The 15,045-nt window shown below is 34.6% G+C and overlaps 3 protein-coding genes across 3 annotated transcripts; 2 read left to right on the forward strand and 1 right to left on the reverse strand.

Annotated features, from left to right (window-relative positions):
- The first annotated feature begins 3,159 nt into the window (after window positions 1-3,159).
- On the forward strand, window positions 3,160-4,110 carry LOC148921454 (uncharacterized). The gene has a single exon (XM_089048852.1). It carries the CDS (start codon window positions 3,160-3,162, stop codon window positions 4,102-4,104), a length of 945 nt encoding a protein of 314 aa, XP_088904978.1. The 3' UTR covers window positions 4,105-4,110.
- A 27-nt stretch (window positions 4,111-4,137) lies between these two features.
- LOC148921455 (uncharacterized) lies at window positions 4,138-5,104 on the forward strand. Its single transcript, XM_089046821.1, has one exon. The coding sequence runs from the start codon at window positions 4,138-4,140 to the stop codon at window positions 4,579-4,581; it is 444 nt and encodes a 147-aa protein (XP_088902947.1). The 3' UTR covers window positions 4,582-5,104.
- Window positions 5,088-14,506, reverse strand: LOC103322541 (uncharacterized protein At1g24485). Its single transcript, XM_089046816.1, has 15 exons — window positions 14,205-14,506; window positions 13,809-14,125; window positions 13,434-13,569; window positions 13,293-13,341; window positions 12,604-12,711; window positions 12,411-12,516; window positions 10,013-12,108; window positions 8,320-8,839; window positions 7,157-7,632; window positions 6,837-6,969; window positions 6,665-6,733; window positions 6,484-6,555; window positions 6,321-6,392; window positions 5,826-6,061; window positions 5,088-5,413 (listed from the first exon to the last, which is right to left on the reverse strand). Exons 7-15 carry the CDS (start codon window positions 10,026-10,028, stop codon window positions 5,217-5,219), a joined length of 1,791 nt encoding a protein of 596 aa, XP_088902942.1. The 5' UTR covers window positions 10,029-12,108; window positions 12,411-12,516; window positions 12,604-12,711; window positions 13,293-13,341; window positions 13,434-13,569; window positions 13,809-14,125; window positions 14,205-14,506; the 3' UTR covers window positions 5,088-5,216.
- Window positions 14,507-15,045: the final 539 nt, after the last annotated feature.

Here is a 15,045-nt window from a genome sequence, read left to right on the forward strand (position 1 = left end):
CTACAAAAATTTTCAGTAAGACACACAAAATTCACGTATTATATAAATAATTCTCACATAAGAATAACATATGTTATAAAAATTATACTAAAATATCATATAGTGGAAGATTAATATCTATTTTGGATATGTTGCAAATTAAAATCTATAAGGTACAAACTAATGCAACTAGGAGGGTCCTTTTTTATTTTTAAAATTTTTAATTAAATAGTATAGCCGTGCGACTATAACTTTTTTTTTGACATGTGGCTTTAATTGATAAGGTTCTTCCTTATATGTATATATTTTTATTAAAGAGAGTACAGCCGCACGGCGATACTCCATGTTTTTAATTTTTTAAAGAATTCATGTGCTGACATGTGGCGCCTAATGGGTGGGGGGTCCTCTTTTTATATTAAAAATAGTATAGCCGGACGGCTATATTCAATTTTTTAAGAAACGTATAGCCGACCGGCTATACCTATTTTTCTATTTTTAAAAAATATAGTATAGTAGGGAAGCGTTATTGGTTTTTTATTTAAAAATTATCTTTAATAATTAGTATAGACGAGAGGCTATAGTATTTTACATATGTATGTGTGTATATATATATATATATATATATATCAACAATACATTCGTGTTCTATACATGCCTCGCGTTTTCTTTAAAAAGCAAACATACAATAGTCGTATTGTACATGTTCGTACATATTTCTAATGTTTTATACACATATTTTCTACAAAAGTTTCAGTAAGACACACAAAATTCAAGTATTATATAAATAATTCTCACATATTATTGAATAAGAATAACATATGTTATAAAAAATTATACTAAAATATCATATAGTGGAAGATTAATATCCGCTTTGGATATGTTGCAAATTAAAATTTATAAGGTACAAACTAATGCAACTAGGAGGGTCTTTTTTTATTATTAATTTTAAATAGTATAGTCGGGCAGCTATATTAGGATTTTTTTTATTTAAAAAGGGTATAGCCGGTCGGCTGTACTTGTGTTTTTTTACACATGGCTTTAATCGATAAAGGAAGAAAAAAAAGCGTATAGCCACACGACTATACCCCCATGTTTTAAATTTTTTAAAAAGACATGTGTTGACACATGGTGCCTAATGGTTAGGGGGTCCTCCGTTTTATATTAAAAAATAGTATAGCCTTATGGCTATGTTTAGTGTATTAAATTTTTTTTAAAAAGTATAGCCGCCCGACGATACTATTTTCACACAGTGGGCTGGGCTGTTTTTTCTTTAGAAAATAGTATAGCCGTGCGGCGATACTTTATTTTTTTTTCTAATTTTTTTTAAAATATAGTATAGTAGGGAAGCGTTATTGGTTTTTTTTTCTTTTTTTAATTGTCTTTAATAAATAGTTTAAAGACGAGAGGCTATAGTTTTTTACATATGTATGCATATATATATATATATGTTGGTACGTATTTTTCAACAATACATTCGTGTTCTATACGCTTCTCACATTTTCTTTAAAAAGCAAACATACAATAATCGTATTGTATATGTACGTACGTATTTCTAATGTTTTATACAAGTATTTTCTACATAATTTTCCATAAAAATAGGATACATGTTCTAATTTTATTTTTTTATTTTGAATTTTTTAATACTAAAATGTATAAATTTATTATATTATTCTCATTTATTTAATATTTTTAATTCTCACTACATTAATCAAAGGTATTTTCTGATATTTTGAATTTTTCACAATTCTCTACCTTGCCTTTTATATAAATAGATTATGGTCTTTTAGCACTTCAGTTTATTAAGGGTATTTTACGAGTTTTAAAAAGTTTCCCCAAAAGTGGCTTCCTGCCTTTTTTTACAATTTGCACTAAAACACCCAAAATGGAGGTTGAAATTATAAAAAAACCCAATACCCAAAACACTTTATAAACACACCCAAAACTCATCATTACACACACTCAAAACCCATTTATAAACACACTTAAAAAGTTGACTTTGGGGTTGATTTTGGGTGTGTTTCTATGTTTAAATAGTGCTTGGGTTTTTTTATAAATACATGTCTAGGATTGGGTTTATTTATAAATTTGTATTTTATTTTTCATGGAAGCTAATTTACTTTTGCATGTGCAAGGAGTTTATTTTTTATTGTATAGGTTTGGTTAGGTGTCAAAAAGTGCATTAGCAAACCTTTTGAAGCAAGTGAGGAATGGGGTGTCAGTTGGTACATGCCTTTTAGTGTGCTCTCAAGTGGTCCTAGGTTCAAGTCTTCATGGTATTTGTGTGTGTGAGTTTCCTCTTTCTCCCTTCCCTAACTTCGTAAAAATACAAAATTGAAAAAAAAAAAAAAAAAAACAACACCTATTGAAGCAAGTGAAAGAGTAGTTTTTAACCGACCACGTAAAGTGTCTTGAAGGGGAGAACAACTTCCTTGGCACAGGGATGCCAAGGTCAGCCATCCACGTCAGTATCTCCAGCCATTAAATCCTGACAGCTATCAAACACGATTGACACTTCTAAATTTTTCATTCTGAATGTAAGGAATAGCTGCACCACGTTTCACACTTGTATTTGCTTTGGTGCTTATGTAGTTTTTGGCTATGGCGCAACACATTGTCGTTGAGGGTTCACATATGTCGTTCTCCTGAAGAGTCCCAATGCCATCCGGAAAATTGTGAAGCTTCATGTAAGGATGAACTCATGGATGATTTCATGAGGTTTGAATGTGTGCCTATTGGTGAAGCAACTCTTTGTGTGTGTTTGAGCAAAAATTACTAGTAATTAAAACACATTTACTTATGACTGCTTATTTGTTATGCATTTCAAGCATACATATCGTTATATCTTAGTTTGTAGTGGCTCTTTTTTTCAATCAAACCTCCCCAAATTGTACTCGTTCATTAAATATAATAGAAGTGACCACCACTATCTTGACAAAACTGAAATTAAACTGTAAATTTTGAAAGCTGAAATTAAACTGTAACATTACTAATTAGAAAACTGAAATTAAACTGTAAATACGGAAATCATCAAAAGAGAAAAGAAATACGGAAATTAGAAAACTGAACACTGAAGAAAATTTCGAAAAGAACTAACTGATATATTCAATAATGAAAAAAAAGAAAGAAGACATAATGTTTATACCCTAAACATTCATAAATTGTTATTATCATCTATACCAAATGGGGTTTAGTTTATCTATATTGGGAAAATTCTTCAAACTTGGTCTTGAACCAAATGTCAGTACCTTCACCACTCTAATCAACGGCTTTCTTCTCCAGAATAGAGTGGCGGAGGCGGCTGGAATTTTCAACAAAATTATGAGGGGAGGTAATTGTCAGCCTAACGTGGTTACTTTTGGCACAATAATAAGGGGCTTTTGCATGAAAGGTAACAATAGGGCTGCTATTCCGTTGCTTAGGAAGATGGAGGAAGGAGCTTGCCAGCCTAACCTAGTTGTCTATAGCACAATCATCAACAGTCTTTGTAAGGATACACTAGTTAATGATGCATTAAACCTCTTCTCAGAAATGATGTGCAAGGGTTTTGCCCCAAATGTCATTACCTATAACTCTTTGATTCATGGAGTTTGCAAATTAGGCGAGTGGAAAGAAGCTACAAGGTTGTTGAATGAAATGGTGAGTAAACACATCTTTCCAAATGTGCGCACGTTCAATGTCTTGGTAGACACACTTTGTAAGGAGGGGATGGTCTTGGAAGCAGAAGGTGTGGTAGAAATGATGATTCAAAGAGGTATTGAACCTGATACGGTTACGTACAGTTCACTCATGGATGGTTACTGTTTGCGAGGAGAAATGAGCAAGGCTAGAATAGTTTTTAAACTAATGCTTAGCAAGGGATCGATGGTTGATGTTATTTGTTATAGCGCATTGATAAATGGATATTGTAAACATAAGATGATGGATGAGGCCATGATGCTACTTCGGGAAATGTCTCGTAAGGGACTGGTTCCAAATACCGTTACTTATAGCACTCTTGTAGATGGTTGTTGCAAAGTGGGGAAAGAAGGTGATGCACAACAGTTGTTCTCAGAGATGCAAGCTTGTGGTCAACTTCCAAATGTTCAAACCTATGCTATTCTACTGGATAGCCTGTGTAAAAACTGACAACTTTCTACAGCAATCCAACTGTTTAAAGAGATGGAAGGCAAGAAGTTGGATGTAAATATTGTGATTTACACTATTCTTATTGAAGGTTTGTGCCTAGCTGGGAAAATTGAATCTGCGAGGGTTCTCTTTCGTGGGTTATCATCAAAAGGACTCCAACCAAATGTGAGGACATATACCATAATGATTAATGGACTCTGTATTGGGGGCCTAACAAGTGAAGCAGAAAAGCTGCTTACTGAAATGGAAGAGAAAGGTTGTCCTCCAGATGATTGTACGTATAACATAATTATTCGAGGGTTCATCAATAACAATGAGACAGTAAGGGTGACAGGACTTATTCAACAAATGGTGGAGAGGGGTTTCTCAGCAGATGCATGGACTACAGAATTGATAGTTGATTTATTATCCAAAGGTAAAGTAGATCTCGCATTGTTGCCATTGAAGAGATCTTCTGACCATCCCAATAAACATTGAAGCTCTTCCACCTCTGGCAACCATGGATGTGTTATATCTGTGATCTCTTAATCCATCATGTGACAATGTTGAGTAGTAGATATAACTTTACTGATAATCGTAACATCTTTGAAACAATTGGCTTGTGTTTTTGTACGCAGGTCTTTCTTAGTTTCTTTCACACAAACATTGTGCAATTGACTGACTCTGCATGTTTTTGTTATTTGCGGTATACAGACTTGGTTATATAGAGACATCATTGGGGGATATCCTGTGATCACGATAGAGAAATTTCAATGTTACTCTTTTAAGGTTGTTAAATTTATTAGAGAGAAGCAGGGTATTTGGACTGATATAATCAGATTTTTCGGCTGCCAAGACTTTGCAGTTTCAGCAAAAACCAACCAGCCTTTGATTAAGGGGCCTTCTACAACTTCTTCTCAATTTTTTGATTTGTAATAATTTTGTGAAGGACATAGTGAGAGCAACGTTCAGAAATTCTAGCATCGTGCTTGCAGCTTGTGAAATGCAAATTTATTTGATAGTTCTTGTGGATCATTGGGGGAAAACATATTTAAGAAATTTCAAACACAACTAATCATGAATACAATTTTGGCTCAACAACAACTATATAAACAAAAGGGAACTTGAGCAACTCAATACTGTAGTGGCCTTTCTTCAACCTGTTGATTTCTAATTTGCTCAGGTGTTCCTTGCTCTGGTGTTCCTCGGTCTTCATCATCGCCTGCAAACTGATTCATCATAACTTCTCCAAATTTACCCAACATCTGTGGGTTCATTGGTGCTCCTTGTAGTGGTGGGCCATTAGGCATATTGGGCCCACTGTTTTGTCCTAAAATGCACAAAAATATGTGTCACAATACCAAACATTACTAAGAAAAATGTGGACGGAGACTTAATTTTAACGTGATAAGTTGAATGACATGCGTGGTCTAGTTAAAAATAATATAAATTTATAAATAAACCAAATCTTAGACATGTATTTATAAAAAAACTCAAACACTATTTAAACATAGAAACACACCTAAAATCAACCTCAAAGTCAACTTTTTGGGTGTGTTTATAAATGGGTTTTGAGTGTGTGTAATGATGGGTTTTGGGTGTGTTTATATGTTTAAATAGTGCTTGTTTATAATTTCAACCCCCATTTTGGGTGTTTTAGTAAAACTCCCTAAAAATAACGTGTTACAAAAGCTATGCAAATGCACATGCAATTTAATAGAGATTATAGGTTGTGTGCTGACCTGCATTGGTTGCTGCTATGGCAGCTGCTCTTCTCCTTTTACTTTGGTTCATAGAACAGACAAAGATCACCACAATAACCCAGAAAACAAAGAAAGCTGGAATTGCAATTCCAAGAATTAATGGTAGCTTGCTGCTTTTCTTCTTGCTGCTGCTACCAGAAGAAGGACCTCCACTGTTATCAACTATTGTCTTACAGGACCCACCAGAGGCACACAGATTAGGGTTGCCTGATGACCTTTTTCCCCCAAAAAAGCAAAAAAGAAATAATTTTAAAATAATTTTTTTTTAAAATCCAAATTTGAGAATACAAAGAAAATAATAAAAGAATACGGAAAAATATATAATATGCACCAAATTATAAAGGACGCAATCGTTCCCCAAAGAAAAGTCTTGGGTTCGAATCCTAACATCCGTGTAGTGTGTGTGAGTTTAGTATGGTTGTCGCCTCTCTCAATAAAAAATGTCCTATAAAAAAAACCTGAGATTATACTTACACTAACTTCAGCTTGTTATTGTTTGAAATTGTGGTTGGTATGGGTCCACTGAGTTTATTGTCTGCCAAATTCCTAATAGATGGACAAAATTTCTGGTTAATTATGCAGAAATTAATTAGATGGAATATCATATGCTAGGAGAAATTTTCTAGGAAAAGCTCACAATTGTTTTAGATTAGGTAAGGCGCCAAGAAAATCAGGAATGGATCCACTCAAGCTGTTGTTATGCAAGTCTCTGCATTTCAAAAAATAATTCAAAAGTGACATAATTAGAATTTTGTAACAAAAAAAATAAAATAGGTTTTCTGCAGTTTACAATTTATTTATTTTCTTATGCAACTTACATTGTCTGAAGAGCATCCAAGGAGCTGAATTCTGGGAGTTGCCCAGAGAGACCAAAGCCACTCAGATAGCTGAATGCATTACAAATTATAATAAATATATTTTATTAATATGAAAAAATAAGACAAAAAACTTTAATTGAGCAAAAAATTAAGTAAATAAATAAATAATTACAGTGCTGTGACGCGGGGTGTGTCGTCAGCAGAACAATTGACCCAATCCCATGTAAATGGGGACGGGAGGCACGGGTCACCAGTCCATTCCTGTAGTATGCTAAACTTATCTTGCAACGTAGCTAAACCTGCCACTGATAGATCAAAAGCAAAGCCACAAGGGAAAAATTATCATTATTTTTAATTTAATAACTAGTTAGCTCGGTACAAAAGGGTTTTGACTTATAAACTAGAGGTCTCAAGATTGAATCTCTACGACATCATAATTTTGTATGTGTGTGTGTAAGATATAATAAAAAAATTAAGGACTAGATTACCAACCATCTTTGCTATCAGTTCCATCCGTGATCGGACCGCTGACATAATAAACTTCCATGGCATTGATCAAAGGAGGAAGTGTCGAGTCCGAAGTAGCCACCAAAGAGAAGGAAGTGTTTGAAGAAGCACTTATGTTGGTAATGGACATCTCAACGACACTTCCATAGACTGGAACAATGGGGTCGAAGTGAGACTTGCCGTCGATGTAGATCTCGAAGGATCTGGTTTGGGTCGAATCAAGTTCGTTTACTTCGGAGAAGTACATTATGATGTAGATGGGAACTTCAACGGGTGGAAGATCAGTGACCAGAAGTATTGCTTCAGATGTTTTTGAGGTTGTTATTCCATACTGGAAAGCAGCTACAGGAGGCTGATCAGGCACAGATGTATCAATAGTTTGTGCATCAGTTGTGACTTTTACTAGTCCATTGCCAACCTCCACTGCATCCCAAATCCTATCAAAATCATCACTTGGATACCTGAAATATTTAATATAAGGAAATTAAAGTCAGCTTGAAATAAAAAAGAATTCAAGAATATTAGGTTAGTGATCGCACAATGTGGAGAGAAATTTGTGCACCACATCAATTCTTTAGCTTGGGTTAAGTTGACTTCAAGTTTGGCCAAGTCAATTGAGAATTGGATTGAGGGATTGAATTAATATAGCATTTAAGTACCATGTTTACAAAAGCTTTACCCTGACCAATAATCTTAAGGTCCTTTATTTGCATATTGTACTCATTAAAAATTTATAACATCTACATTAAAAATAAAAAATAAAAAAAATAAAAAATAAAAAGGCGTCAAAATGCTTGCTAAGACCGCTTTTTGTTAGAAGCGCATTGAAATTTTTATTAAAATGCAAGTAGTTTATTATAAAAATTTTAAAAAAAAACATTTATAAGAAGTTCCTAAATAACTAAGTACAGTATGTGCTTTTCTAGAAAACAATAAAAAGTGCTTTAATAACTCATAAGAACCTTTTGTTTTTATACCCCGCACAACCAAAAGTAGTTCAGCTCATCTGAAAAACACTTTTAACCCTTATAACATTTCACTCTTTATCTAGGCAAAACAAAAAGAGGGAAAAAGAAACGTCCCACTTTGGTAATACACTCTTTCTAAGAAGGCAAAGAGAAAGTAGGTGAGTAGCATAGCATGCATACCTTATAGCTTCAGTTGCACCATAAGCAACCCTTCTTGTCAGAAGCATGGCATATTCCGAATCGACATGGTTGTACATTTCCGAGGCCAAGCCCCGGATCTCAATTGCCGATATGAACGGAAGCTGGTTAGGCTGCGTCTGAGCAACACAAAGCTCTATAGAATCACCTTTCGTGATATATATAACTTCATCATACACAACACCTTCAGCTGAAGTTTGAATGGTGTTCCAATAGTTTCCATCCAATTGAAGATCAAAGCTAGGAGGAGCTGACTTTTTGTCATAGTTTCCATAATAAAAACTTGCACGCACAAGAAATTGAGAGCCCTTTTCTGCTTTGATGGAGTAACAGTTTTTTTTCCTAGTTGAAAACACCCTCAAGGTGCCCATTACATGAGGCACTCCGTTGGTGGTTTGCACCACTTGGGACTTGCCATTTTGAACAAAGTCGTCGTCTCCTACCCACTTTATTGAATTTTCATCTGTGTAGGAATCCGATGACCCACAATCGATGCTAACAACTGCAAATGTAGCAAAAAATAGAAATTAGTTTGGATATAATGCATGCATTCACGTAAGAATGATAATTAAGCACAAAAAAGTTGGGCTATTGCTAGCCCTATTACTGATTACATCTCTCTCAAGAAATCCACAGGAGATATGATAAGGCGCATGATAAATGAAAATTATTGTAATGTCATTTGTAGTATATTTACTGATCACATATCTTGCAATACTTACGAGAGATGTGATCAGATCATATATAAGTATAGTACAAATAACGTAATTAGTAAATGCGTTACTCACGATTAGCGGATACAGATAGAAGAGCTAGAGCAATGAGGAGCAACAACAGTACTATGGAGATAGCCATGGTGAGCTGACCGAGCACCGAGGAGCAATATGGGAAGAGGCACATATGATATAAGTACTTAGGAATTAATATGAACCTTAGTGATGGTGGGTTGGGTTCTGACCCTTAGATTAAGGGCTTTGACTTATGGAGCTCTTCCTGGCCAATAATGCCACGTGGCGTGTTTTAAGGAGTTGGGTCGGCTGGAAATGTCTACTCCATTGGTGGAGATCAGGTGAGTTCGAGCTCACATGAGACCAAAAAGTATTAAAGCTAGACCGAATAGAATTGCAGAGTGCTTTATTTTTTTGGCTTAAAGGTTTTCTCTTGACGGAGCACTAACTGATTTGAGAGTATAGGTGAAGCTCCTCGGCTAAAACACACCAGATCCTAACTGTATTGACTTTGACTTTCGTTACAGCTCTCCATTCATTTGATTCTAGGGATCCTCATGCAAGAGTAGAAACAAAGAAGTAGTCAATATCAACGGCTGCTGGTGATTTTCTGGCAAAGAAAAGGAGTTGACTTGATTAAGAGCTAAGCAAGTTGAAGACTAAAGAACCAGCTAAGATAGCGACGACATTTCCTATGGAGATCAATGGCTTCCATATATATATACACATTTGCTGTAATTATAATTGCTTTTATAAACAGTTGACAATAAGCTTGATGTACGTGCATGAACATGAAAACCAAATTTGTGAATGCATTCACATGAAGAGAAGAAAAATGTTTGAAGTAATATTAGACCACATTTGAATAGCTTGAAGAAATTCTTCAATACGCAAGCCAACAATGATTTATAGGTGTAAATATGCGGCAGGCTACTAATAATACTCACCGAAACTTTGGTTCATATTTGAAAACCCATACAAAGAACTTGTAGTTCAAGTAGTTAAGAGCATTCATCTGAGGTTTTATTTTGATTCCCCCCTCCCCAATATCGCTTCGAATACCCCTAACACAAGTAAAGCTGATGTTCAAGTCCCTTCGACATTCGAAAAGAAAATTCAGAAGTGAAACTGTTAGAATGGAAATATATAACAATAATATTTAATAGGTCGTCCACTAGTTTACAAATATCTTAAGTTTCTTACAAGTTGCATTATCTTAAGATCACCCATGAAGCGGAAGTAGCCAAAAAGAGAAAATAAAATAAAATAAAATAAAAATAAAAAAATAAAGCCACCCCGAAACCTGGAAATCTCAAGAGCTAGCACGTACAAATTTTGAACCCCAGACAGAAAAGGATGTCAGGATTTTACCAAGTTAAATAAAGACAGAAGCAGGATATTTATAACTGCAAAGAAAAAGAAAATTCAATAAAGACAGAACCCATGATGAAGAGTCGTCGCACATCGGATCTGAAGTAGCTTGGCCAGTGCTCATTCGAATAACAATCTTCTCGTGCTTCATCTTCTTCCAGCCATCCATTCTGTCTTTCCGAGCTACATTACCTACCCCAGGAGAACCAAACTCTTTCCCTCACAGGATGCACAACCATATATTAGGTGCAACAAGAATATAATCCAGGACCTTGAAACAATATTGGCAGGAACACACAAAAAGAAACAGAGAACATGTGATGCATAAGGAAGAGAAGGGGCAAGCTCCAACGCGAGCTCCAGGAGCTGTGGTACAATGACGGATCCAGGATTTGAAAGCCAGCCAGGCGAAACTTACATTAAAAACTCTAAATTTCATTAATAAACATAGAAAAACTATACCTAGTCAATAGACATAATGAGCATTATCCTCAAATGCATCTTTATACATAAATTAAAGCTTATGACAAAAAAACAACAAAAAGTAAATGCAATGCAACACAAAAATAATAGCACAAGCTCACCCACAAATATTAATATATTATCAACAAATAATCAATGTCTTCTTCTATCTTCTTCGGGGAGAGACCTAGAGGACCGATCTTGGGTCGAACATTGGAGGCATGGCTTCTTTGATGGCGCTCTGGGTTTCGAGGGGTTAGGGTTTTGGAGGGAGTCCATGACCCCTAACCCGATGGATTAAGGGACATGGAAGCTCCGTGCCCAGCAGATTGGGGTCTTTCCCAATTTCTCATTTCATCAATCTCCCAAAACTTAAAAATCAATTCACCAACCAAAACCTCAAATCCCAAATTCTCATTGTTTAAGCAGCTGGACCATGACAATATATTGGTTGGTGACAATGCTCTGGATTTGATGGACAAGGCAGTGGGGAGTAGGAGGGGTGGTCCGCAGTGGGATATTGTTTTTTTTCAATTTTAAGATTTTTTTTTTCTGTCTTTAATAGGTATTTTCCTATTGAATAATTTTTTTTAAATAATTTGTGGACCGAATTGCCCCTCCAAAACTAATAGAAGTTAAATTTTTTTTATGGAAATTGAGGATTGTCTTTGAATTGCTTCAAATTGAAACCACAGGGACAAAATTGATCAAATTGAAACGACAAAAACCAAAGTGATAAAAGTGGCAAACTACAGGGACCAAAAGGGACAAAGGCAATGAGTATGTATTAATGCCCTATGTCTAACATCAGAAATTTAAGCATACCTGCAGCAAACCACAGCGGCAAAAGGCTTAAATGGATCTGTTTAACAGCAATAACAGAACAATTAATAGAAATATTAGACAAATAAATAATTCCTGATAAGGCATACATAGAATCACCCATATAAACTCCAGAAAGCAAATTTACAGACAATAAACAGAAACAAGTTCAAGGTGCAAAGACAGACGAGGTAACTTTTATAATTAACATACATTACCGACCAAATCCCCAACATATTTAATTGCAAAAATATGAGGGATCAATTTGGTCTTCAGACCTGTAATTACCTTTGCCGTTCCTATTTCCACATACTTGTGAACACATCATAGCTTGTTGCCCCATTATGTCATCAGGCATGCCAGGTAGAGTCTTATTCAAGTGATAATACTGAAAAGTGGCTCAAGGGGTCAATTTGTTATGATGATTAAGTAACTCTTTGGTGACTTTCATCTAGAAGTTTAAGACTTCTTAATATCCATTTAAAAGTATGTAGGCAATCAGCTGTCAAATTTGTTATACCTCACATGACTCTGTTTTCCTAAAACTAGTACGGAGTCATGTTCACGGTTTAAGATCATGGACTATAATACAATAATGGTAGTATGAGATACTAGGTAAACAAGTCACCTTCCCAGGATATATATTCTATTGGTCCTCAACATATACACTGGAACATTTTCAATCTGTACCTGTTTCAAAATGCCAGTGCAGACATCTTCATTTCTGATCAAGCCTTCCATGCATTCTGCGTTAGCATCGATCCAAACTAGAAGTGCATTGGAAAGATGCATCTCACTGTAAAAGACCACTAAGAGTCTAAGATATCAGTGTGTCAAGATATCTCACAGAAAATTTAACTAGGTCATTCAAAGGATAAGTAACCTGTCTACTGTCAAATTCATGTGCTTCACGCAATACAGTAATAATAAGTCCATAGGATCTGACGCAACTTAATTGATAACAATCTCCAATTCAACCATTAGCAACAACCTGATCGAAAAGAAATATATGGAGGCATCTGTTTTCAGTTTAACCAAGATTAGTAGCCACAAATCCGTGTGTGCATGTGCGCATGTGCCACGTGGTCAGGAGACTATTAGGTCAACGTCATGGTGCTCTTTGATGTGTTTCATTATGCTAAAATCATATCCTCCATTACATCCTCAGTAATGATGTCAATTCTCTTTGCCTCTAACCATGCCCCTCTTGGGCTCACTTAAGCTCTTATATCCTTCTCATTTCCTAGCCATCTCTAACAGAACGCTCTTTTTTCTTTTAGACCTTGCAAGTGCAATATTATGACTAAACACAAACGTTGGCTGTCAAGAGAAAACAATCTAAAGTGATATCATATGGAATATCAACTAAAATGGTACCTCACAATAAAACATAATTTTCTACTCCATATCAAGTCAATATGAATCTACAACCTCCCACTAGCCTCTATGTGTGAGTTAATATTGAAGCATAATTCTATTTTCAACAATTAATCTGATTGTGCCCGAGTCACTACTACGAAAAATTGGGCACAAGAAGGCTGCAGAGAATATAAATACAAGTTGAGGACATACAAAGTTTCTCGCAAGATAGCTCCCACATAATTCCGGAAGAAAATCACGGCTGCAATCCATTCCAATTTAATCTATTAGACTAGACAACACTAATTTAAAATACGAGTCTTTCATAGACATTGCTGTTCTAATCATTCTCACCATGCTCTAAACCAAAGCTCCAAATAGAAATCAAATCATCCAATTGTACTCGTGGTGGCACCTCCGCCGATACTCCCTCAGAAAACCAAGTTTTGCATCTCATGAGAAGCGTCTGCACTCCAAAATAAAGTGCACCCTGAAAACGTAACACAGTATTGTCAAAGGAATATTAACTTTGTAAAACATTTTATGTGATTTACAGGCAGATGCGTTCAAACTAGAACTAGAAGTTAAAGAAATGCAATTTTTCCTTTTTAAATGACCAAAGGTTTGAATTATTTAAGATCAAACCAATAGTTAAACAAATAAGTAAATGAAGAATAGAAAAGAACACACTGGATCAGAATTACCATATAGTAAAGTTAATTCATTTACCTCATAAGAGGGAGGAAATTATTAGATGTTACATCCAATGGGCGGTCATATATACAATTGATCCAGATTCACTACAAAATTTCTCAACAATTTAGCCAGAAGCAATTAAACAAAATTGATTAGAATATAATTATTCAAATTCAAGAAAAATAAAACTTGTTCATTTCTTCGAAGAATCATAATCTAAATTGAAAGAAAGCACAACTTCAAGTTCCGGGCTTCGTTGAATTCAGTTTCACAAGAAGAAAGTGATCGAAATTGATTACTTGAAGCTCCCACTTAGGAGGCCATTGAAATACGATCAGTGTTGAATTAGCCTGCAATCAAATCTCCCTCATTGTATTTTCCCGGGAAACAAACGGAAAAAGAGTGAGAAAATGATAAACCACCACGCACCTGTTCCGATGGGCTTGAACTTTGACTGTTTGGTGACAGAGAATTGATGGCAAATCCCAGCTTGGGATATTCGTGACTGAAATTAGAATCTCTATATCGGTGCTGGTGGTGTTTGCTTGAATTGGATTGGGGTTACTGCATACGACGGTGATGAAGTCGTCGTCTGAAGTTGAAGAAGCCATGCTCTGGTTTTCCGACACTCCGTCTGTAAGACAATGGAAGCAGAGAATATGCAGAAGTTTACAACTTTGTTCATGGAGTGACGAGCTTCTTCTTCCTTTTTTAAATTTAATTTTTAATGGAAAAATAGGATTCATGATCTGATTTTAAAAAAATTTAAATTTATTTTAAAATTAAAAAAGATAATTGCTACTTATGTTCCAAGAAAATATGATCAATTATCGAATTTTTCTTTTCATTTTAATTTTTTTAATATAAAAAAGTGGAAATTTACTGTATTATCCTCATTTAATTAATAATTTTAATTTTTAATGTTTGCATTAATCAAGGACATTTTTTGATATTTTGAATATTTCACCATTTTCTGCATTTTGCTTTATATATATAGAAGATATAGATATAGATATATAAATATAGATTAATATATTCAAAGAGTATAGCCAATCAATTAATCCTTTTAAAATTTAACAATAAATTCATATTTAACACACCTAATCAGTTAATTTAATTAAAAAGTTTTTATTTATTAATTTATGAAGTATATGTGATCAATTATCTTTATATTATTATTTTATAAATATAATAGTGTACATATAAGAGCAATTTAAAAAATAACATACCTATTACTTCTTTTATAAAAAAATATGTACTTAGTATGAAT

The sequence above is a fragment of the Prunus mume genome, linkage group LG1, assembly GCF_029339155.1.
Source record: "Prunus mume cultivar Tortuosa linkage group LG1, ASM2933915v1, whole genome shotgun sequence".
NCBI classification, from domain to species: domain Eukaryota; kingdom Viridiplantae; phylum Streptophyta; class Magnoliopsida; order Rosales; family Rosaceae; genus Prunus; species Prunus mume.

Bases quoted from the DNA above. Each gene is read 5' to 3' on its own strand.
- LOC148921455 (XM_089046821.1), top strand. From the start codon at position 4,138: ATGGAAGGCAAGAAGTTGGATGTAAATATTGTGATTTACACTATTCTT.
- LOC103322541 (XM_089046816.1), bottom strand. The intron at 6,970-7,156 runs GTTGGTAATCTA...TTGATCTATCAG, and splicing joins TGGAACTGATAGCAAAGATG to TGGCAGGTTTAGCTACGTTG. The intron at 6,734-6,836 runs GTAATTATTTAT...TAATGCATTCAG, and splicing joins ACACCCCGCGTCACAGCACT to CTATCTGAGTGGCTTTGGTC.
- LOC148921454 (XM_089048852.1), top strand. From the start codon at position 3,160: ATGGGGTTTAGTTTATCTATATTGGGAAAATTCTTCAAACTTGGTCTT.